Genomic DNA, 26423 nt, shown 5'->3' on the forward strand with positions numbered 1-26423 from the left:
TTAACTATTAAAATTGTACACAAGGAAATTAGGGGTGTTGCAGTACTTGGTTGCAAATAACTTGCCATCTGGTGTTGGGTCAGAAAATGCTATTTCATTGGTGCTGAGAAAACAGCCAAACATGAAGCAATTCCTAAAAAAGAGAAAAAGATAATTTAACAATGGAAGCAACTTAGTATTCTGATTAAACACTAGTACAATTTGAGTAAATACTCTTGATCAAATCAACCTTATTTCTGCTAAGCGAGAAAATGCCTTAGATTTCAGAGATGGAAATCTAATAGTATTTCAAAGATGAGAAAATAGGTCCAGAAAAAATTCTGAGAAGCAAAGGGAACCACATAAAAACAGAGCTGACTTTTGGCTGTCCCTAACAATGAACAACTAATGTGAGATTGCTAGTGCTAATTAAAAGCCACATATAATTAAAATAAAAAATAAAAATAACCATAACCAATTTTAACAGTTACTATTTTTCTCAACTAAAATGTACAATAGAGAGCTTTGAGAAAGCAAAAACAAATCTGCACGTTGAGTAGAACTCTTTCGGATCCTGCTCAACTAAGATTAAAAGTAAAAATGATTAAAGAGTTCAACCACATTAAGGAATGTTCTATAAAATAACTGGCCTATACTTTTCAATTCTTCAATGTCATAAAAGACAAAGGAGGGCTGAGAAACTTCCAGGTTAAGAAAGATGATGATTAAAGAAACATGATAACCAAATGCAATGTGACCCCAGACAAGAAGTATATGCCCCATGAAGGACATTTGAAACAACCAATGAAACTGAAATATGGACTATCAACATTACATCTTCTAGCCAGGTGCAGGAGTATAGGCAAGTTATTTAGCAAGACATTGTCTAAAAATAAATAGAGCTGGGAAAGCAGTTCAGTGGTAGAATGCTGATCAAACATGTATCAGGCTCTGGGTTTGATTCCCACTGCCAAAACAAAACAACCAGATACATTTGGAAAAGCAAATGTGGTAAAATAATAACTTGATGAATCTGAGCAAAGGTATATGAGGGGGAACAGATGTGGTGGGAGATGCCTATACCAGCAACTCAGGAGGTTGAAGTCAGGGGATTCCAAGTTCTAGACCAGTCTTAGCAATTTAGGGAGACCCTGTCTCAAAGCTAAAAAATTTAAAAAACTAAACAGGGTTGGGTTGGGGGTGTAGCTCAATGGTATAGTGTCCCTGGGTTCAATCCTCAGTACCAAAATGAAAAAAAAAATTAAAAATATACAAGGGTTCTTTTCACTATTCTTGATACTTTTATTTCAGAATGAAAAAAAATTAAAGAATTAGATTCAATTAGAATATGTAAGCATTTAGTACACTAACTATAATTGAACACAAAATTTATTGCTAAACTTCTGTGAGGACTCAAACATTGTCACCTGTAAAGATGAGAGAATTCAGTCTAAGGCTTTTTTACATGCAAAACTATCAAATGTGTTATTTATACCTTCAATTCAGATATGAGAAAAGATATTTTTCCAAATGAATGTTTTCTAGCTCCTATGAGGGCATTTCATTTTTATTCAGTATTCCTTATAGACAACATTGCCTTGTTACTCAAAGTATGATCTGCAGACCAGCAACATTTAGCATCACCCAAAGTCTTACTAAGAATGCAGAATCTCAGGCCCCACTCCATACCTACTGAATTATAGTCTGCATTTTAACATTCCCAGGCAATTCATATGGATGTTGAAAGTAAAAAAGCATTAGACTATTGTGCAGTGGAGGCAGGTTTGATTTTGGTATTCCTCATATCCAATTTATCTATCACTTAATATAAAATACAGGTTGAATATCCCTTATCTGAAGTGCTTGGGACCAGAGGTAGTTCAGATTTCATGTTTCTGGATTATAGAATATTTGCAGAGATATTGTTGAGCAACCCTAATCCAAAAACCTGAAATCTAAAATGCTCCCAAATCTAAAACTTTTCAGATATTACTTTTTACTGTAAAAAGTTTCAGATTTTAGATTAGGTTTCCTTAACCTGTATAGGAAAATCATTGGTTTGCAACTATCAAAATTATTATAGACACCCAATTTTCTAACTGATCCTTCTATAAATATGTGTGATTGACTAGGATTATGGCCCATGATGGAATCATCATAGTGGTTTGCTTTTCATTCCTTAAAAGTGGCATAGTACTCAGACCAGGCACACTGGCCCACACCTGTAATCCCAGCAATGTGGAAGGCTGAGGCAGGAGGATTGCAAGTTTGAGAAAAGGCTCAACAACTTAGAAAGACCCTGTCTGAAAATAAAAAGGACCTGGGTTCAATCCCTGATACCAAAAATTTAAAAATTTAAATTTAAAAAGCAGAATAAAACTCAAAAGGTTTGAATAAAGCTCTTCAAAGTGTGGTTGTTGGTTTTTAATCTGCTATCTATGCATGAGATATATGTAGAAGAAAATGTTTTGAAATTCATCCTTCTTATCCAGATTAGGTAAATTAACAATAAACCTAGTCTGTCATGTTAAAACCTTAAATATCAATTTGCAGTTTTAAAGGGTTTACACAATTCAGAATGGAGAATCACTAATTTAATCTTTTATTGAGGTATAATTCATATACCATTAAGTCTCATACTTAAAAAATATATAACTATGAGCCGGGCATTAGTGGCGCATGCCTGTAATCCCAGCAGCTTGGGAGGCTGAGACAGAAGAATTGAAAGTTCAAAGCCAGCCTCAGCAACAGTTAGGCACAAAGCAATTCAGTGAGACTCTGTTGCTAAATTAAAAAGAAAATACAGAATAGGGCTGAGGATGTGGCTCAGAAGTTTATTCCCCGGTACAAAAAGACAACTCGGGTTTTCTGTAGTCACAAAATTATTTATCACCACTATATAATTCCAGGTCATTTTTTATCCCCCTATATCTATTTGTATACATTCTCCATTCACTCTTCCCGTAGTCCCTATAAACCAAGAATATTTGATGTCTCTGTCGATTTGCCTATTCTGGCCCTTTTGTGTACCTATAATATAACGTTCAGAAAACAATCAACAGGATGTTTTCAAGGTTCACCCACGTTGTACCATGAACCAGTTACTTCACTCCTTTCCATGGCTGACTAATAAATACTGCATTGTTATTGTATGGGATATGCTTCGTTCCCCACTGATTTCGGTGTTTATACTTATTTGGCTATTATGAATAATGCTGTTATAAACCTTCCCATACATGGTTTTGTGTGGACATATGCTTTCATTTCTCTTGAGCATATACCCAGAAGAATTGCTTGGTCATAATAATTGAACTTTTTGAGAACCTGCCACTGTATTCCACAGCAGCTGCATTACCTTACATTCCTACCAGCAATGCACCAGGGTTCCAACTTCCTCCACATTGTCACCAACACTTATTTTCCTTTTTAAGAGAGCCTTCCTAGAGGGTGTGCAGTGGTATTTCAGTGCTCTTGGTTTTGCGACTTCTCAGATGTTAAGTATCTTTCTACATTCTTATCAACTATTCGTATTTCTTCTTTGAAGAAATGTCTATTGGAATCTTTGACCCATTTTTAAACTGCCTTTTCATTGTTGCATGGTAAGAATTCTTTTTATATGCTGGATAATACATCCTTAGTAGAGAAAAGAGTTGCAACTTTTTTCCTCTCATTTTGTGGGTTGTCTTGCTAATTCCCTTTTTAGTTATAACTTTAGTAATAGTTATTAATTATAGTTATAAATTAGTTTAGTTATAGTTATTAATTACCTAGACACATGTAGTCAATAAACATATGCAACTTCTGTACGTTTTAAAATTTACATTTTGTTTATATCAACTATATTTATTGAAATATGATTTTCTATCAATTGAATCTAATAAAAATTTGATCTTGTATTTTCTTCCTTTATTCAGTCAGTACCAGGGACTAAACCCAGGGCCTGTGCATGCTAGGCAAGTACTCTTCAACACTAAACTACACCCCAGCCCATATTTTCTAATTTTGTTTTTCCATTTCATTTTTCTAGCAATTGATTTTTATTTTATTTTATATAGTCTTGGGTCTGTGATATATCAAACTAGAGCCAGTATTTCCTAGTTCTAGGAAAGCTAAGAATCCAAGGTTCAAAGTTAAGATTCAGTTTATGTTTTTCTTACCTGACAGTATCCACCAGTCGTCTTGCAATGCGCTTTCTTCTCTGCAGTCTGAAAACCCAGATTCTACTTATCCCACAGACTGCAGGTTCAGGCACATTTGAACATTGCCAAGCTCTGGGACATTCTTTAGAGTTTGAGGATTCTGGGCCACTTGGTTCAGACAAGAGACGGAAGGCCTACAATGATATACAAAAGCATCTATAACTAAAAATAGGTGAGTTTACATTTCTTTAAAAAAAAAAAGAAAAAGAAAAACCTCCTCCCAGGCATGGTGGTGCATGACTGTAATCCCAGCATCTTAGGAGACTGAGGCAGGAAGATTGTGAGTTCAAAGCCAGCCTCAGCAACTTGGTGAGGCACTTAGCAATTCAGTGAGACCATCTCTAAATAAAATATAAAAAAGGGCCGAGGATGTGGCTCAGTGGTTAAGCACTCCCGAATTCAATCATCAGTTCCAAAAACATTTTTATAAAACTAAAATAAAAAAATTCCTAAGTATACCAAAACAAACCTAATGATATGAAGTTAATCATGTCTCCATCAAAAATATTTAAATCATTTGAATGTGTTATATTCCTCTCCATTTAAGTCACAATACTTGCATGAAAATTCCTTCTTTTTGATTAAAAGCTCTGTAAAATTCAAATTTCTGAAGCACATAAATTTTCCCAATCCTTTCCATGCTAAAATGTATATATGATAGCCTAAAGAATTGAAGATTTTCACGTGTTAACTCTGAAATTTGGTTACTATTTAAATTTTTTAAAACTTTTTATTTGAAAATAGAGATCCACAAGAAGATGAAACAGCCGTATAAAGAGGACTTATGTATCCTTCACCCTATTTCCCCCAATGGTTACATCTTCCATAACCAAGAAATTAACAGTGATACAATGTGTGTATCTTTTTTAATTGAGTTTAAAAAATAAATGACAGAATGCATTACAATTCTTATTACATATATACAGCACAATTTTTCATATCTCTGGTTGTGTAAAGTATGTTGACAATAATTCCTGTCTTCATACATGTACTTTGGATGATGATGTGTATCACATTCCACCATCCTTGCTAATCCCAATGTGTGAATATCTATTCCATTTCAAGGATATTATATTCATTTAGCCACCACCACAATCAATACACAGAACCACTGCATCGCCACAAGTGTTCCTCTTTGTAACTCTGTAGAATTGTACCCTACTTTTCCCTTCCACATGCCTCACTCATTCCTAGCATCCACTAATCTGTTCTCCATCTCTATAACTGTTATTTTGAGAATGCCATGTAAGTGAAATCATACAGCATGTGACCTTTTGAGATTGGCTTTTTTAACTCAGCCTAATACCTTTGAGACCCAAACCATGGTTACACATGTCAATAGTGTACTCTTTTTAATTGCTAAGGAACATTCCATTGTATGGATGTACCACAGGTTTGTTTTTTTTTTTAAGAGAGAGAGAATTTTTTAATATTTATTTTTCAGTTTTTTTCACGGACACAACATCTTTATTTTATTTTTATGTGGTGCTGAGGTTCGAACCCAGCGCCCTGAGCATGCCAGGTGAGCACGCTACCACTTGACACACATCCCCAGCCCTTGCGACTTCTTTTCTACTTAGTACTGGAAGTTTTAGGCAGAACAATTAGGCAGAAAAAATAAAGACATCCAAATCAAAAGAAGTTATTTCTGTTTGCAGACAACATGATCTTATATATAGAAAAACCTTAAAGACTTCTCCAAAACACTGATAAATAATTTCTGTGTCGGGGCTGGGGATGTGGCTCAAGCTGTAGCACGCTCGCCTGGCATGTGTGCGGCCCGAGTTCGATCCTCAGCACCACATACAAACAAAGATGTTGTGTCCGCCGAGAACTAAAATAAATAAATATTAAAAAATTTTCTCTCTCTCTCTCTCTCACCTCTCTCCCTTAAAAAAAAAAAAAATAATTTCTGTGTGAAATTACTACACACAAAATCAACATGCTAAAATCAGTAGCATCTCTTTACAATAACTATTTTAAAAAAAAGAATAAACAATTCCATATACAATGATATCAATAAAACTATAATACTTAGGAATAAATTTAAACATGGGAGTAAAAGAACTATATACCAGAAACTACAAAACACTAATGAAAAAAATTAGAGGACGCACATAAGTGGAAAGATATCTCGTGTTTATGAATTTGAAAATTATTAAAATATCTATATTGCTGAAAGCAATCCAGAATCAATGCAACCCCTATCAAAATTTCCAATAGCATTTTTCACAGAGAAAGCAACCCTAAGATTCACAATGAACCAAAAAAGACCCTGAATAGCCAAAGCAATCTTTGAGTAAAAAGGGCAGTGAGAGGTATCATACTACCAGATCTTGATATATACTACTACAAAATTATAGTAATCAAAACAGAATAATACACTGGCATAAAAAAAAAGGCACCCAGGACTGGCTGGAATTGTGGCTCAGTGGTAGAGCACTTGCCTAGCCTGTTTGAGGCCCTGGGTTCGATCCTCAGCACCGCACATAAATAAAATAAAAGATCCATTGACAATTAAAATATATACCAAAAAAAAAAAGGCACCCAAACTAATGGAACACAACAACGTACCCAAAAATAAATCCAGGCATTCACAGTCAAATGATCTCAACAAAAGTGCCAAGAACATACAATGGAGAAATGACAGTCTCTTCAATAGATGATGCTGGGAAAACTGGATACAAACATGCAGTAGAATGAAACCAGACTCTTACCTTACACAGTATGAGTCAACTCAAAATGGATTAAAAACTTAAAAAATCTGACACTGGTCTAGGCAATGATTTTTTGGATATGACTGCAAAAGCACAAATAATTAAAGTAAAACTGGGTATAGACGATTACTTCAAACTAAAAAGCTTATGCAATGCAAAGAAACAGAGTAAAGAGAAAACATACAGTTGGAAGAAAACATTTGCAAACCACATATCTGATAAGGTGTTAATATCTAATATGAGGAACTCAATAGCAAGATAATAAACTGATTATAAAATGGGACAAGAACTAAACAGATATTTCTGAAAAGACATACAAATAGCCAGCAGATATATGAAGAAATATTCAACATCACTAATCATCAGGGCAATGCAAACTAAAACCATATTCATACCTGTTAGAATGATTATAAAATAGACAAAAAGATGCTGGTCATGGTGGCCCACACCTGTAACTCCATTTACTTGGGAAGCTGAAGCAGGAGGATTGCAAGTTAAAGGCTGGCCTCATCAAGTTAGTGAGACCGTTTCAAAAAAAAAAGGACTACAAATGTAGCTTACTAATAGAACACCCATCAATTTGATTCTCAGTACCACACAGCCACGTATATATACAAGACAAAAGATAATACGTGCTGATAAAGATTTGGAGAAAAGAAAACATGTTCACTGCTGGAGAGAATGTAAACTATTATAGCCACTACAGAAAAGAGTATACAGATCTCAAAAAGGAAAAAAAAAGGACTACCATGACAGTGATCCCATTTCTGGGTACATACCTAAATGAAATAAAAACCATACGTCAAGAGATATCTGTATTCTGAGATTTCTGAACCACAGCTTTACGCATACCAGGCCAAGACATAGAATCAACCTATGTGTCCATTAATGAACGAATAAGGAAAGAAAATGTGGCACGCACACACACATTGGAATACTACTCAGCCATAAACCAAAATGAAATCCTGTCATTTGTGACAACATGGATGAATCCAGAAGATATTATGCTGAGTAAAATCAGTCAAGCACAGAAAGACAGATATGTATGATCTAATTTAATGTAGAATCTAAAAAAGTTCACAGAAGCAGAGTAGAATGGTGGTTGCCAGGGGATAAGTGGTAGGGGATGGGAAATGTAGTCAAAGGGCACAAAGTTTGATTTAGACAAGATGAGTAAGTTCTGAAGATCTATGGTATATCATGTTGCATGTAGTTAATGTACACCTGAAAATAGCAAAGTAAGCAGATACTGAATGCTCTCATGAAAACATAAGTGAGGTGATGAAGTTAATTGCCTTGATTTAGCAATTTCTTAAACTGTTCATCTCTCAAAACATCAAATTATATGTTGAAAATATATACATTTTTCATTTGTTAGATATATCTTAATAAAGCTGATGGAGGGAAAGAAAGAATATAAACCAGCCATTTTTCTAAAAATATCTAACACAAAGAGAGACTATATGTTTTCTGGAACACTGCTACTCAGTTTCTAAAGATTCTAATTAAGGGGTTGGGGTTGTCACTCAATGGTAGAGCAGTTGGTAGCACGAGTAAGGCACTAGGTTTGATCCTAAGCACCACAGAAAAAAGAATAAACTACAATATATATATATATATATATATATATATATATATATATTCTAATTAAGGGACAGGTAATAACTTGGGTCTACATATTTGCTTATTTAAAACCACTATACTTTATCTATTATGGTAATGACTACATGGATATACTTACCCTGCTTATATAAGGCAAATGACAAATATAATGTAAATAACTTCATTTATCCCCATGGTCAAGGAAATTTTTAATAGGAAAAATCAGGTAGCAGTTGAAATGCTTAGACTTCTTCCAACTACTTTATTTTGCTCAAAAATTATGCCAGTAATTTAAGATATACCATACCTGTTTGATGGGCTCTGCAACTAAACACCCAACGACTCTCTTTTCATCAGATACAAAGAGGAAAGTTTTGGTTTTGTTGGGACATTTGGGAACAACTTGCTGGAAGCCCAATTCATGATCAACAAGTTCTTGGACATCTTCTACCTAATGGTGTTAACAATCAAAAAGGCGAATTTGTTTTAAAAAGTACAATAAACTACATATGCTTATCTATATAAAATGTATGTTTACTATAATTTTAGCCTTTTTAAATCTCTATTTCCTAAATTTTATCTTTCTCTCCAAAATTTATACCCTCTCAAAACTTTACTATCAATTCATATGTCTGGTACTTCAGCAATAGGGCTTTAAGAACCTATTTAAAAAACACTTTCAGCAGAAAGTTCAGAATTCTGGGGGAAATAAGGGAGTAGGAAGCACCCAAACAGATTTATTTTAGCTTTATTCATTTTTTGTATTGGCCAACACCAACCCAAGAAAAACTGGTAATAACAACATAAGAAACAGACTTGGGGCCATTAATTTCAACAGTGAAAAGCTTAGTTAATTTTTCACAAGTAGATGATGAAGATAAGAGATAAGTTGTAGAACCTCATGTGGTTTCTTTAATTCCAACTGACATTCCTTTATTTATCTTGTATAAACCCCTACTAAACTCATTTTTAACCTATGAAGTCCCAAGTTTTCATTCTGTGACCATTTCAACGAAAATGATACAGATGCATTAAAATAGATTGGATATCATAATCTAGAGTTTATTATATAATTTATTAACAATAATATTAGTATCAGTAAAACTAATGAATATTATCACTAATCATACACCTATTACTTTTCTCAAAGGAATAGAACTCTAAAAACATAAATTTATTTCAGAGTTACCATAGGTGTATATTTGCACTCAACTCAGGTTTTTTAGGAGTTCCATAAGTGGGACAACGGAACATAATGGGAAAGCATGTTCCAAAGAGGCTTACCCACCAACAAAGTGATTCACACTTCAACAGAGATTAACTGTGTGGGAAGTGAGGGAAGAATAAGGATTAAAAAGAGAATGTTCCACACCTTTCTGAGAGCATAAGCTGGATCATGTGGCAGGACCAATACAATCTTCCCATCCCAAAACTCTGCTACTACACGTTCTTTTTTCCAGCCCTGTCAAAGGGAGAAAAAAAAAATGTTAATTTGTGAAAACAAAAGATATTAAATAGTTTGACCCAGAGGACAGAATGCCAAATACCAAATGATATAAAAAAAGATTAAATCTAATTAAAAGTAACATATTCTAATGAAAGATGCTTACAACAAGTGACCTCAATGGGCTGATACTCTGTTGGGAGATATGAATATTATTTGTTAGAACTAAAAGCAAAGCCAAATGAGAGCTCTTGATGGGATCACAGAGAAAGAAATGCCCAATCACTCAGGGTGGGCACATGGGCAGTAGGCTAAGCTGACTTCTAAGGGAAGGTTTAATAAGAGTCTACTGGACCGAGGAAAGACAAATCTAGACAATAGAGGCTCAAGTTCAAGTGCTTTCTCTTATCAGCAGCTCAGCACAGATCTCACCCAATGCATCTTAGTTAGCTTTGTAGAAAGGGACACCAGCACTTCACTGAGCTGCAGAGGCCACTTTTTAGATCAGGAATTTCCCTCCTTACATTTCCACCTAAGTGGTTCTGCCCCCATTCCTGTAAGTATGTAGAACATTACAGGGTACATAGTGCTAGTCATATGTCTTACACATATTCCCTCAGTGAATCCTATCTTCCTTTCTCACATATGTACAACAATGTCTTTTTCTGCCCTTTTGCTTGACAAGACCAGAGGCTTACACACTTCAGTCTTAATCTCCAGCAGTGCTTTAGCATGTGGACCCAGCGATTATCTCAACAGTGTTATTAAAGCTATGAGGCACTTGACATGTTTTTGTTGTGTTTTTTTTTTTTTGAACCTTAATTAAGATTTCAGTAAGCATAAGGGGGAGGGTGGCCATTTCAAGGTAAGATCACTAGCCAAATAAACAAAGGTACTGTTTAATGTCATTGAAAATCCAAGGCTCTGAATTGTCTAATAGTGATTGGCAAACTTTCTTTATGACAACATCGGATGTAAAACAGAAAACAGCAGTGTTGTGACTGAGAGTAGAATATTTAGGATAAATTTAATTAAAGATCCACATGCAGAAAACTACAAAACCTTCCTGAAAGATATAAAAGACATGAATCAATAGAAAGGGATACTAAGTTCCTAAAGTGGAGGACTAACCACAAGAAAACAGCATTAGTTTACCAATTTCAATCAAAATCTCAAAAGGCTTTTTATTTGGGGATAACCTGATAATAGGCCCATTTTATAATTTGGAAGAGGAAATGTGTAGGAAAAGATGACATTTTAAAAGAATAAAAAAACACTTACCTGGCCAGACATCCACGGTATGAAACTGCATTTAAAAGAGTATAGGACTAGTACAAGAACACTACTAACAGACCATTTTTAGTATAGATTAAAGGTGGCATTGGCAATTAGTGGGAAACATGAACTAACCTAACAATAATGTTGGCACACTTAGCAATCCTAAGAAACAAAGGTAAGTTAGGATTCATCTTTAATGCAATGTCTTAAACATTCCCAATGGATTAAAAATCTGAATATAGAATTTATAGCTATATAAGTATTTTAAGAAAATATAGGAAAATCTTTTTATGAATCTTGGATCTGACAATGGCATTCCTTATTTTTTTGGTCACTGGAGATTGAACTCAGGGGCACTCAGCTACTGGGCCATATCCCCAGCCCTATTTTATATTTTATTTAGAGACAGGGTCTCACTGAGTTGCTTAGCACCTTGCTTTTGCTGAGGCTAGCTTTGAATTCCGAATCCTCCTGCCTCAGCCTTCCAAACCACTGGGATTACAGGCATGTGCCACTGCACCCAGCTTAAGACATTTCTGACTTAAGAAATGCAGGTCACAAATAAAATCAAGTAATAATATTTTCTTATATATGCAAAAATTACCTCTGGAAGATATACAGATGAAATTGTCAATGTTGGACCCCTGCAGATAGGGGAACTAGTGTACCTAGAAGGAGTAGGAAGAAATACTGTTCAATAAATAGACTTTTTATCTTGTAAATTTTGAAACTCGTGAAATTATTACTATATCAAAAACATAGTTGAGCTAGTCATGGTGGCACACACCTGTAATCCCAGTGGCTTGGGAGGCTGAGGCAGGAGGATTGCAAAATTCAAAGCTAGCCTCAGCAAAAGCAAGGTGCTAAGCAACTCAGTGAGACCCTGTCTCTAAATAAAATACAAAATAGGGCTGGGGATGTGGCTCAGTGGTCAAGTGCCCCTGAGTTCAATCCCTGGTATCCAACCCCTACCAAAAAAAAAAAAAAAACCCATAATATTAAAGAAACAGGGAAATTTGTAACACAGAAATAACTCACAAAATAAATAAGGATTAACATACCTAGTATGCTCTGATAAATTAAAGAAAGCAACCTGATATAGAAAGTACTTAGTCCTCATCAAAAGAATTTAATTTGTTCAGAAAATGGAGCTTAGAGCTCAAGGGAAAATATTCTGTGCAATGAGGTTGCGGGGGTGGGGGTGGGCAGATTATGAAGGGTTTTGGCGACCATGGTAAAGAATTTCAGTTTTATTCCTAGCATAAGGGGAGGTTATCAAATTTGAAGTAGAAAAAGATGGACTTTAACTTATTTTTAGAAAAGAATCCTCCGGCTAATGTATAGAAAGCAGACTATAGAGGGCAAGAATTTAAACATACATAGAGAAAGATATATACATGCACACCTACACACATTCTCTGTTACATATTATATACACATGTATAGGAAAAGCTGAAGCCAGGTTAAGGAGCACCTAACTGCTGATGGGAATTTTCTTTTTCTAAAAGTATGAAGAATCATATAAATCTATGCATTAAATTATTCTGGGCCAGCGTGGTGGTGCACACCTGTACACCCAGCAACGTGGGAAGCCAAGGAACCAAGGAAGGAGAATCACAAGTTTGAGGCCAAACTCTGCAACTTATCAGGACTATCTCAAAAAAACAAAAAGGGCAAGGGATGTTGCTCAGTGGTAGAGCAACCCTGGGTTTCTGGAGGTAAAGGAAAAAAGGCAACAGAGCAGTAGGAGAACTATGGAATCTCAGGGAGGAAGCTGTTTCAATAAATCCAGCTCCCCCAGAGTTCCTCCTGCCCAAATTCCCAATGACAACAAATAACCTAAAAATATTATAAAACCATGAACTATTGTGTGTAGGGGTGGTGGGGGCACTCGCATTTGACTAGTAGTGGGTACAATCACAAAGATGAAGCCAAAGATAGGATGTGTTTGAACTCAAAGATGCTTCATAAAGAGGTGAAATTGCCCTCAAGAGGGAAAAAACGGGCTGGGGATGTGGCTCAAGCGGTAGCACACTTGCCTGACATGCGTGCGGCCCGGGTTTGATCCTTAGCACCACATACAAACAAAGATGTTGTGTCCGCCGAAAACTAAAAAATGAATATTAAAAAATTCTCTCTCTCTTTAAAAAAAAAAAGAGGGAAAAAAGCCTGGAGAAGTTGTGGAAGGCTGTTTTACCAAGGTTTTCTATAAAGAAGAAATTGCTACATAAAGAGGGAGAGGGGCTCTCCTCAAGTTAAGGGATAAGGATATAAAGTGCTTTTTCTACCTAGGACAATGCTCACCTTAGACTGGTATTATAAATTTGAAACTGTACTATTAAAAACTAGCTTTAAGAGTGGGATGTAGCTCAGTGATAGCACGTCTATCTACCATTCATAAAGCCCTAGATTCAATTCCTAGCACTGGGGAAAAAAAAAAACCAAAAACCTAACTTTTTAATAGTGTCAGTCTCTCGAATTTTACAGATAAGAAAACTGTAGACAATGAAATATTTATTGACATATAGGCCTTTCAATATTTAATGAACAGAAATGTCTCTTTCAAACCAGTTTACTTTCAGAACAAACTGAAAAAAGAGTATCTTTGACTCACTGTATATTTGATTCCCTCCAGAAATCTGTGGTGATACTGGACATGCTGCATTTCATCTTCAGGGTTGGAAGCAGTATAGATCATGCCACAAGATTTACAAATAGTAGCACCAAAATGTTTCTGACCTGCATCCTGCAATAGAAGCAGGGGAAGAAAGCAAAATAGAATGAAGAGACCTAAAAACACAATAATCTCATCAAAGTAACAAAATTTTCTCTTTGAGTGGACAGTGTAAAAAACACATGATTCTTTACTAGACTCAATAGTTCTAAGGAGTAACATTAAGTTACAGAACATAGCTAAAATAAACAATGATATTTTTTTCTTTTTTTGATACTGGGGATTAAATATAGGGGCACTCTTGGCAAACTTTCTCTATGACAACATCAGATGTAAATATTTTAGATCTTTCAGGACACACATGGTTTATTACATACTCTTTTTCCAAACCTATAAAAATGGAACAACTACTTTTAGTTCACAGGTCATGGCCTGTGACCAGTTTGCCAATGATAGACCCAACCTGATCTTTTCTTAAAATTGGGAGCCATCTTGCCACAAAGCCATGAAAAGATAATTTGGGCTTTACTATAAATTACTGCAAATTCTGAACCTGCTTGGAAAGCCTGCCGTGCCTTGAACTCATCCATGCCTGGCGCTCTGACCAGATAGCAGCCCTCTCTGAAACTTTAGTGACGCCTCACAAATCTTGGCCTTCCCTGGCCAGACAACGACCCTCTCTGAGGCTCTAATGGTCCTCATAAATTCTGATGTTGGGGCCAGCAAAAAATGTAAACTACCATCAGTGTTATGCTCGTCAGAGTTCTGTTATCTGTAACCCCCCTTTGTGTAACTTTCTGGGCTATAAAGCTGGGCTGCAGGAAAGCTGGAGTTGCTGTCTTGTTCCACCGTTTTGGGAGGGAGAAGCAGCCCAGCCGGTCGAAAAAATAAGCTTGCTTTAATTTGATTTTAATTGGAGTCAATGGTCTTTTCTTGCATCCTGGACTAACAGCCAAGCCAAGATCTAACTCAACGTACCTATTCCAATTAAATTTTTTGTTGATCAATAATTTTTCTTAATTGGAAACAACTCATTCATCAGCCTTCTACTAAAATACTAGCATTGCCCAACACTATTAGTTGAAGTTTATTGACAAGCACAAAATTGACATTTACAAAATTCAGAATATCTATAACCCAATTTAACTATGCTAAGACAAAAGTATAACTTTATGTTATACATGCAAAAGCCACATGTGAGAAGCTTTGTTTCAAATTTACTCACAATGATGAGCTGGGCATTTGTTTCTTTATTTGTATCTCTGGTATTCAGATTTTTCTGTGTGTTGGTCTGTTTCAAGAAATCAGTACAGCTGATGGATCCCACAGAAGACTGTTCTTCAGCGAGAGATCTTCAAATGGTAGGTTGATAAATATTACATAAAGATGAGAAATATGAGGGTCAGTAATGCACTCCAGGGAACAGAACAAGAAGTGGAAGTTTTAAGACTTAAATCTTGGTTTCTAACTTCAAGCCCAAGGAACTTTTCTCACCAGTATCAGATACCATTGGAGAATCACTTTGGAAATTAACTTCACCTTGCTTTATCAAACCCTAATACTTACCCATGTAAGAATAAAGAAATCCTTGGGGTACCATAGCAAATAAGTGGATACTAAAACTGAATCTCATGGACCAACAAGAAACCAGAATCACCAATGTATTAGGATCCAACAACTTTTTACTTGGGTACTCTTCCTCATGCCGAGAGCAGTATCCCAGTACTTGGAAATTTTGAAGAAAAAGAAATTTTATTTTTAGATAAATGTAATGAAGCTATTTTTTAAGCACTAGGGAAGAATGTTGGGATTTCGCTCATAAGGCCCTCAGACTAAATCACACAACCAGAAAGATACATTTTGGTTGTTTCATATGGTATTCAAAGCTTTGGATTAGCCACCAGTATTTTAAAATCTAGAAAATTCACTTAAAATGTATATTCCCAATATTTAAGAGGTACTAAAAGATCACTAGTTCTCTATTCTTTTAAAGAATATACTAGGCTTCATGTGGTGGTTCTTGCCTGGAATCCCTGTGACTCAAGAAGCTGAGGGAGCCATTGAGATGATGATGGTAATGTTAAGCTGTGTATTCAATTATATATTAGACCCCTGCTGTCCTCCTTGGCCTGCTACTTTGGAGTTCTCCTGGGGATTCCAGGAGAGTTCCCATTGGTTGGGGAAGTGCAGGAGGAGGGATTTTCCAGTTGGTGGTTGCTGGAAGGGGCGCGTGGGGGCGTTTGCAGGTGTTCAGGCAATAAAGGAGTTCCTGTTTTGAACCTACAAGTGCCTTGCGGTGGCTTGGTTATTTTGTGCCCAGCCAGACTGCAGCAATTTCAAAGTCAATCTCAGCAATTGAGCGAGGCTCTCAATAACTTGGGGTGACCCTATTTCAATAAAACAAAAAGGGTTGGGGATATAGCTTAGTGGTAAAGCATTCCTACGTTCAATCCCCAAAATTAAAAAAGAAAAAAAAAAAAGGTAAGGTTTTCAAACTGATTGTGACAAACCTATACTAACAAATTAATTTTACATTTCACTCAGTACAGACACAGCTAAAAGAGTTTCACTAAATACACTTGCTATAGAGATACAACATTCCAGTTAAAAAATGCTGGATATGACACTCTTAAGAGGGTGTGACAAAAGACTAAATTGGTTGCTACCCACAGTATGAAAAACATTTGCTAGGTCAACGAGGTTAGTGGCCCTTGTGCCTTATAAAACCTTTGCTATGTAGTTCTCCTTGGCCCTTCATGCATGATTGCAATCTCTTCACTTCTGTCTTAGGAACTGTATTATATCTATTGTATGTATTTATTGACCTTATTATATTTATTTGTTTCAACGCTTTTTCTCTTACAACCATAATTTCCTTGATAGCAGGACCGTATTTATCTTTACATCTCCAGAACTCAGAATAAGTTCAATGTCACATAGTAGAATCTTTCTAAGTGTTTGTTAAATGAACAAATAAAACAAAAATAAAAAGACAATAATGTGAATTATGTACCTGGAGAATCTATAATCTACCTGAAGTAAAATAGATTAATCTATAAGTAATTGCTGAAATCTGACATTTTGGAGCCTACCAAAAAAGTAATTTCACATGATTCAACCAAGAGTATCCCAGTAACTCTTCTTGCTAGATTAAATTACTTTTATCAGCTGATTATGATAAAGCTTCCATCTTCAATGAGTCATGAAAGAAGACAACGTAAGAAAAGAAAAATGTGAGAAAAACTAAGAACATGACCTTTGATGGGGGAAAGTTGCTCACCCACAGAAATCCGAGGCAATTTAAGGTAAGGTGCTCTAAGGATAGGAGAACTTAGCTAGGAATTTCCTTCCTTAACATCTAGTTATTCATCATCAAAACGAGAGAGAAGAATCAAAGCTGCTTAGGAAGAGGATGTCCAGACTATAAGAAACTTCTTTATTCAGAGCTCTTGCCCTATCACCCTCTATACCCACGCATGCCTTTCCTCATTGCAGTCTTTAGATCTGAACAGGACAGTAAAAGTTTCAGCTAGGATTTACAATAGCAGTAAGGTGTCAAGTTACTTACTCCTCTGGCTAGTCATCTATAAAATGGGACAATAATGGTTCCTATATTATGAGGTTGTAAATGCACATTAAAATTTTAGCGACTATTAAATCTATTGTTATCTAGGGCAGGCAATATAGGCTAATAGGATTTTGATTCAGATATGTCTTCTAGTCCTAGCTCTAGCACTGAATAACTGTGCTATTCACTAAAATTTGTGGCTTAAGTACTAAAATTTGTGGTTTAAGTACTAAAATTTCCTCAGCTAAAAAATGGAATTAATAACAGTATTTACCTTTTAGTTTGTTCTGAAGATAATAGATATAAACAACTTATTATGGGCCCCATATTATATAATAATATTAACAATTATTATTATTCAAATCTATAAAGACCTTTTCCATCTCTAAACTCTAAAATCTTATGAAACTTCTGAGAAGCTGATTTCATTTTCTGTTCTTACTATTATTCTCCTATTCCCTTAACAGTGAAGAAAAAGTACTCTCCAAATTAAGTAGCATAAGAAAAAAAGACTTGTACAACTAATAAAACTTGGATCAAAATAAGAACAATTTCTACCTTTTTGTATTGACTGAAGACACACTGAAGATGGGATAAACATTGGACTCCAGAGAAACTGGCAAGGAAAAAAAAAGGGCAAAAATTTGTATTACCAAATAAAAATCAAAGCATTAAACTCTAAAATTTTAAAGGTTAATAAAACCAAAATATTCATGTTACTTGACCTCAAAACTTAACCATAATAAAGATAGTATGTACTGGCAAAAGGAGACAAATAGACTGGACAAAACAGAGAGACCAGAAATAGACCCACAAATAAATTCAACTGATTTTTGACAAGGAGGCAAAGGTAATTTAATAGAGAAAGGATAGTCTTCAACAAATAGTGCTGGAATTGGATGTCTGCGTGCAAAAAAAAAAAAAAAAAAATCACACATACTCACATCTTATATAAAAATTAACTTAAAATGGATCACAGATCTCAATGTAAAATACAAAAGGGTGGACTAAACCCTATGGCACTGGATTAAAATTGGACATAGCAATATGAACTTATGATAATATGTACAGATGGAGATGATGGAATCATGGGTATGTATCTTTTCTAGTTCTGTCTGCTCAGCTGGCCTAGAAACAACAAATAGCAACAAGCACACCGAGAGTCCAGATCTTGGTTTGTACCACTGTGCTGCATCCCTAGCCCTCCTATCTTGGTTTCTAAATACCATTCTCCAATAAAAGCAACCAGGGTTCTGTGTGAGAACTTGATGATTCTAGTGCTGGGGTGGGCAGGGAAAATATAAGAGCCTAGTATCCTGTAATGTTTAGAAAAAGGAAATGCTCAAAAGACAAAAATATAAGACATGCCAAAGAGAACCATGCTGAAAAGATCCCAATGGCCAAAGATGAATAATTTGAGCCCTAAAATAAATAATGTAGTGGATTTAAACCCCAAATGTAAAATATTCATAAATAATGACATATATCCACAAGTTTACTTAAGTGATTGAATATACAAATAAAGAAAGAACAAATCTTCCTTACAGTAGAATTTCAAATAGTATACAGTTATTTTAATCCCCACTGCTTCCTGAAAGGGGAGCCTAGACTTAGTGACTAGCTTTCAAAGACTAGAGCATGAAAAAGAAAAATGTTATAGAGACGAAACCTGGCAAACATGACCTGAACCTGGTGATAAAGACTAATGGCACCAGTGATGTCAGTGGCTATCATGTACCCCTGATATGCTGGTAAAAAGCAAACTTTAACCTTGCACTGAAAAACAGTGCTCACTCATGCTCTACAAATAAGGCTAAGATAGGCAAGTCTGATCTACTCTGGTAACTTACTTAACCTAAGTCCATTTCCTCACTTATAAAATGAGCATAACAGAATCCATATCCTAGGTTTGTAAGAGAATACAATATTACACTCTAGTGACTAAGTAATAAACTGTAGTTATTTGTGTAATACTTCTATGACTTTTGCCATATCCTTTTCTATCTATAAGATCTTTATTCACTAAAAATTTTTCTTCAAATTGACTTAGATAATATACCACAAGTAATTTATTTATTTAGTTATTTATTTTTTGAGTACCAGGGATTGAACTCAGGAGCACTTGACCACTGAGCTACATTCCCAGCCCTATTTTGTATCTTTCTTAGAGGCAGGGTCTCACTGAGCTGCTTAGAACTCACTTTTGCTGAAGCTGGCTTTGAACTTGCAATCTTTCTGCCTCAGCCTCCTGAACTGCTGGGATTACAGGCATGCGCCAGGATGCCCAGCAAGTAGTTTATTTTAAAAGAAGAATGTATGAATATTATAAATAGAAGACAAATAGAAGACATTATTTTTCTGTTATATCGTCTATTAATTCGGGGCAGGGGGGAACACAGAACTTTTACTAAATACTGTCTAGTACATATTCAGCACTCAGTAAAAACTAGTTTTTAACTTTATGTCTCAGAATTATAATGAACAATTATTCTATATATATTAGATCCTCTAAGGGATGTTGTTACAGATTATACCTTTATTTTCTTTCTTTTTATGAGACATTTTCTCACTCATCCAACATGTCTACTTTTAGTATTTTCATTCACTTTCAAATCTATAGATATAACCAATGAGATGAAATTACCAAAAATGCTAATTAATTTCTCTTTCTTTCTTTTCCTTTTTTTTTTGGAGGGGGGGGGTACTGGGGATTGAACTCAGGGACAAGTAATTAAAGCTTGTAAGTAAATAAATAAAACCTCAGGGGATTACAGGTGTGTACCACCACGCTGGGCTAATTAATTTATTTATATTCTCATAGTTTAGTAAATACTGTTTAGCAATGTCACTGTAAGTTAATGAGAGGGTTTCAAAACTAAGAGGAATTTAAAATGTCTTACTTTAAGGATCCCTTCCCAGATCACATAGCTAACAAGCACTAGACCTAGACAAGAGCCCAGGATTGTAGGGTCATTTCTATGGCTTAGCAAGTTCTGCTCACAACTAGGCTTTGATCCCAATAAAAAAACCACAAACTGTTTTACTCCTTTCTACTATTTTGGGTAGAAGACAGGGTATGATTTTATTATCCCACCCTGCAGAGGGCAAGTAATTTGGCCACAGTTGTTTAGTATTCATTTTTTTTTTTAATCTATAGTTTTGACTTAAAATCTCCTGTCTTCTGCTTTTCAAAACACACTGTACTACTAGACCACAGAAACACTGTACTACTAGACCACAGAAAATAGAGCCAAAGAGAAAAAATAAAAAGATACTAATAGGAGGCAAATTAGGAGAAAAAAAAAAAAAATCCAGAAAATATTTCTATATGAATTTCACATTGACACATATAATGAAGAGTTAATACAAGTATCTAACTCATCTGAAAAATTTTCTTACTTACCTGTCTTGTTCTCAACAAGAGAATCTTCTGGTGAAAAATGCTTATTTTCATCAAGTTTATATTCCTTTGAAGAAACTACTTCACCTAATGAATCCTGAAAATAATAAACAAGTAAAAAAGTAAAGAAAATCTATAATTCTTAGTTGTTTTCTATTTAGTGAATGGATCCTAACAAATGTTTGTTAAAAAAAAAAAATTAGTGCATTATGAATTGCATTGCATAAAGTGATTTTTAAGTCTTCAATTTTCAGTCTACATATCACCTTTTTAAAAGTCAGAGTACAGGGCTAAGGATGTAGCTCACCAGTAGAGCCCTTTCCTAATATATGCAAGGTCCAACATCAATTCCCAACATCACACACACACAAAAAACAAATAACTAAAAGTCAGAGTACACATATTGTAATTTGTTATCCTTGTCAAAAATGTAATATTCTCCCAGATAAAGATGGATGTCTTTTTGGTACAGGGAATTGAACCCAGGAACCCTTAACCACTAAGCCATATCCCCAGCCTTTTTAAATATTTTATTTAGAGACAGGGTCTCACGGAGCTGCTTAGGGCCTTGCTGAGTTACTAAGGCTGGCCTTGAACTTGCAATCCTCCTGCCTTAGCCATCTGAGCCACTGGGATTACAGCTGTGCCACTACTCCTGGCCACCCAGATAAAGATGGCAGAATGAAAATTATAAACCACACTTCCATAATAATAAAGTGAAAAGAATTAGTAAAATGGCAAAAATTTCTCCAGAGGCCACTAAACGGAAAAGGTACAACTTTTTGTTATTGACTTTAAAATGAATAGCCAAGGAAAGAAAATAACATTGTGGAGTCACTGGAGAGGTTTCTCCCACAAAGGTTCCCACTTTTTGAATAGTAGCACAAATATGGTAAAGTAGAAAAAAGCCTGACAAATTTTACTAATACTAATCTGGAGAGACTTAGGGAACATAAAACTTGTGGAGGGAAGAAAAATTCTTGATTAGAGCAGAACTCTTACTCAAAACCATAGTATCTCAGCAGAGGTAGAAAATCTATTAGTTTGCCATTTCTTCAGGCTCCATAATGAGATGGGGGAAAGGAGATCTTTATACCCTTTCAGATTTGAATCCTAGCAGTGGCTATTTAATGAAATCTTAATAACTGTTTTTGGGCTGGGGATGTGGCTCAAGCAGTAGTGCGCTCGCCTGGCATCACATACAAACAAAGATGTTGTGTCCACCGAAAACTAAAAAAATAAATATTAAAATTCTCTCTCTCTCTTTAAAAAAAAAAAAAAGTCATTGGTACTTTAAGTAGCTACTAATTCAGTCTGTGAAATAAAATTTGAAAAAAAATCTTAAGAGCAATAGAGCCCAGTTGTAGAAATTAAAGATAAACAATATTCCAGCTTCTCAGACTTCTGAAAACTGAATACCCAGTCCCTTACAGTGAAGCTCAGAAAGAAAATGAATTTTATCAGTTCATCATAGGAAAGCGGTCAAATCTTCACAATAATTAGATAGCAATAAGTGGGAGATGGGTAAGGAAACTGCACTCTACTTGTTTTGTTATATTGAGACCTTATTACTTGTAACCAGAGTTTTTAAAAAATGAAGGCAAACTTATATATAGTGAAATGTATAGGTATAAAGTGTACAGTTCAACGAATATTGATAAACTTACAGATCTATATAACCAAAATCTACACAGGGATATTTTGTTGTAGAAATAGAACATGAAGAATTAATGGAATTAGATTGCCATGGCTTAGCCAACAATATCATCTCACTTAACAATAAACTTAACAACACTTAAGATTGACAAGAAAAAACATTTACAGTAGGGACTACAAATTTAAATGCCTATAAGGGCAGTAGGTAAGTGAAACTGATATCAAAACTGTATTGACTGGCCAGGCATCATGGTGCACACCTGTAATCCAGGAGCTCAGGAGGCTGAGGCAGGAGGATCATGAGTTCAAAGCCAACGTCAGCAAAAAGCAAGGGGCTAAGCCACTCAATAAAATACAAAATAGGTCTTGGGCTCAGCAGTCAAGTGGCCCCGAGTTCAATCCCAAGTACCAAAAAAAGAAAAACACAACTGGAAAACTGGACTGATTTAAATATATAATACATACACTGACAGTGAAGGGAAATGAAAAACACTATCTGTCAAAGAGGATGAAACTCAGCTCTGAGAGATTATTGCCATGTAGAAATGAGAAATCAGAAATGTTTTCTTGCATTTAAAAAAAATTTGAATGAAATTTTCTTAATTACGTAGTCCAAGCAAAACATCCATGGGCTAGATTTGATCCACAGTCTACCAGTTGAGTTTTGAACTATAGAATACTACAAGAGATAAAAATTGAGGTTGAACTTGAGAGGAGGCAGTGAAGATGACAATGATAAGACATGGGTTAGGGAGGAAATGACTGAGTTTGAATTGCTGGTAAGACATATGATCCTCACACCGCATGGACGTTATACAAGCCTATCATTTCTTCAGCTACAAGGGTTGAGATAAGTATAAATGACAAGGCAGACATGGAAGCCCTGAACTGGGAGACAGCCTTTCTGAAACCTACTGCCTATAAGTTTTGGTTTTGGCTCATTATATTCCTATTAGATAGCACAAATCTATACTACCGGTGTTAATATGAGAAAGACCAAACAAAAAGGCACAGAATGGCAACTGTGAAAACATAGTATACATAAAATAAACAAAAACTGGCTGGGCATGGTGGCCCACACCTTTAATCTCAGCAGCTCAGGAGGCACGGGAGGATCCTGAGTTTAAAGCCAGCCTCAGCAAAGGCAAGGCACTAAGCAACTCAGCAATTGAGTGCTGCCGAGTTCAATCCCCATATCCACCCCAAATAAATAGATAAACCAAAATCCATCTATAGATCAACAGTGATTATTTCTAGGTAGTAGGACTATTGAAGGCTTTTTAAAAATATACTTTCTGTACTTTAAAATTTCTAGAGTAACCTACTTAATCAATAATGAGCTAAAAGGAATAAACAAAACCAACATGCTTACACTTTAGAAAAACATTCCTGAAGCAGAATAAAGGATATCTCATCTTTCCCACCCTGCCTTTAAATTCTTTATTCTATCTTGCTTCATAAAAGCAGCTTTACACCCAGCAACTAAGGAGGCCAAGGCAGGAAGATCTCAAGTACAAGGCCAGCCTCAGCAACTTAGCAAGGATCCAAGCTACTTAAGTGAGACCCTGTCTCAAAAAAAAAATAAAATAAAATTTGGTTTAATGATGTCGTTATTTATAATGAAATTCTGTTTAAAAGCCAGCTTTTTTTAAAGTGATATATTTAGCTTTCTTTACCTTTATTAATTCCTCTTCATCTTTACCTTTTGCACTCAGCTCCATATTCAATTTCTTTTCTATTAACAAGCACTTTGGCACTTGACTTTTCACAAAAGTTTTTCTTTCACATACAGTCTCTATCTCAGACTTTTTAATCACTTCTGGTTTATTTTTTGGGGAGAGTTCCAGTGATGGCTTATTTTCTAGAGGCAATTTCCTAAGAGAAAGTTTTTTTCTACTAACAAAAAATGCTGCTCCACCCTGGAGTGTAACTTGTGGTTTTATTTTTTGGCTTAGAACCCTAGGAGTATTTGGATTATTTTCAGCTAAATAACAATCATTCTCTTTTTCCACAACTGGCTTATAGGACATCCGATTTTGCTTGGAATGCTTAGCATTTCTTGATATAGGCTTGATGTGCTTATAACTTGGTTGATACTTAGCAGTTAAACTCTTCTGTGTTTTTTTATTCTTCTTCTTGGTGCAGATTGGTTTTCCCTGTATTTTTTCTGTCATTCTGGGAAAAGATTTATCTTCATTATTAGTTTTTAGGTAAGTGGATCTACTCTCTCTTACCAGCTTTCTCTCCAGTGGATTAAGATACCACTTATCTTTATTATCTTTATTGTAAAAAGATACAGTGGGTACAGCAGATTTAAATGGTGAGCTATGACTTGCAGATGGCAATCTGTTTTTTTTAATTGTCTTGAGTGGACTTGAAATGAAATGGCCTTTTTGAGAAAAATATAGCTTTTCTTCACTTTCATCACTGTTTTGACAAGTGTACTTTTTACTAGGTGATAGCAACAGATTTTCAGTAAAGTCCATAATTAACTTCTTTGATGAAGATAATAAGCTATGAAAAGAAACAAAGTCCATTTGTAAGTTCATTATTTTGCTTCAAAACTTATATAAATTTACTGATAAGTAATATTTCTATGTATAGGTCATATCAAAAATAATACATCTCTCTAAGCCACTCATAAAGACTATTAGTTTAACAGTAGGAGTCTTAAATTCTGTGTTTATCAAGTATTCAAGTAACTTCCCAAAGGTACTAATAATGTTCATGAAAACAAATGTTTCCAAAAAAGCTTTGATATGTTCCAAAATCAATTTCTATGTTTAGATCATATAAATTATAGCCCATATATTTTACTTAATTGGTGATCAAAGACTCCCCAAATGATTATTTCTCTGTAATAAGCAATCCCTGGCATTTTCTGTGGGGAGTAATTTGTATCTCTGGTATGGCATGTAGTTGAGTACCAACTACAGTATTCCCCTCTTATATCAGGGAGATGCATCCCAAGTTGCCTAGTGGATGCCTGAGAATACACATAACTAAATTCTGTATATACCATGGTTTTTGGTATACACACACACCTATAAAAATTTATTGTATAAATTAGACACAATAAGAGATTAACAATAAAAATGGACAATTATAACAATATACTGTAATAAAAGTTATGTGAATGTGGTCTTTTCCTCAAAATATCTTACTGCACTGTACTTATCTTTTGCATTTAATATTTTCAGACAACACATGATTACAGATAACTAAAATCTTGAAAAGCAAAACTAGACACAGCAGGGTGGGTGGATCACTATATACAGACCTTCTGGCACAGTTTACAGATGAGCCTCTCTACTCTATGCAAAACATTATGTTCCAAGTGAATAGAAAGGAGGCCAGTTGCAGTGGCCCAGGCCTGTAATCCCAGCAGCTAGGGATGGCGGGTTCAAAGCCAACCTCAGCAACTGGGAGGTTGCCCTAAGCAACTCAGTGAGACCCTGTCTCTAAGTAAAATACAAAATAGGGCTGGGGATGTGGCTTAGTGGTTGAGGGCCCCTAAGTCCAATCCCCTGTACTCAAAAAAAAAAAAAAGAACTGAATAGAAGGGAACAATGAAATAAGAGATTTACCATACCTCTTAGCCACAGAAAACAGCACTCTTCTATTCTCTCCAAAAGAACTAAATAATTCACTTTAAAAGTTTACTGTATTTTCAAACTAGAATTAGAATATAAAATACTACTGTAACCAAAGAGGCATTTTAATAACAGAATTAAAAATTTAGGAAATAGGAGAACAACACAAGGTCAAGTTTTCTTTTTTCAGAATTTCTATGCATAGGATGAGACTCACCTGTCACAGTTCACAGAAGGCCGCTTCCTCTTCCTTGGAGTAATATTTGCCATCTTAATTGAATTCCTAAAAGCAATTAAGTCAATGCTAGTAACC

The 26423-nt window shown here is 35.2% G+C and overlaps 1 protein-coding gene across 1 annotated transcript; it reads right to left on the reverse strand.

Moving 5' to 3' along the window:
* Esco2 (establishment of sister chromatid cohesion N-acetyltransferase 2) lies at positions 1–26380 on the reverse strand. The gene is made up of 10 exons (XM_076852275.1): positions 26328–26380; positions 24194–25031; positions 20865–20958; positions 18020–18077; positions 15119–15245; positions 13834–13965; positions 9870–9959; positions 8805–8948; positions 4137–4312; positions 1–133 (listed from the first exon to the last, which is right to left on the reverse strand). The coding sequence occupies exons 1-10, from the start codon at positions 26378–26380 to the stop codon at positions 1–3; spliced, it is 1845 nt and encodes a 614-aa protein (XP_076708390.1).
* Between the last annotated feature and the right edge of the window lie 43 nt (positions 26381–26423).

The sequence above is a fragment of the Callospermophilus lateralis genome, chromosome 4 (assembly GCF_048772815.1).
Source record: "Callospermophilus lateralis isolate mCalLat2 chromosome 4, mCalLat2.hap1, whole genome shotgun sequence".
In the NCBI taxonomy this organism is placed as follows: Eukaryota; Metazoa; Chordata; class Mammalia; order Rodentia; family Sciuridae; genus Callospermophilus; species Callospermophilus lateralis.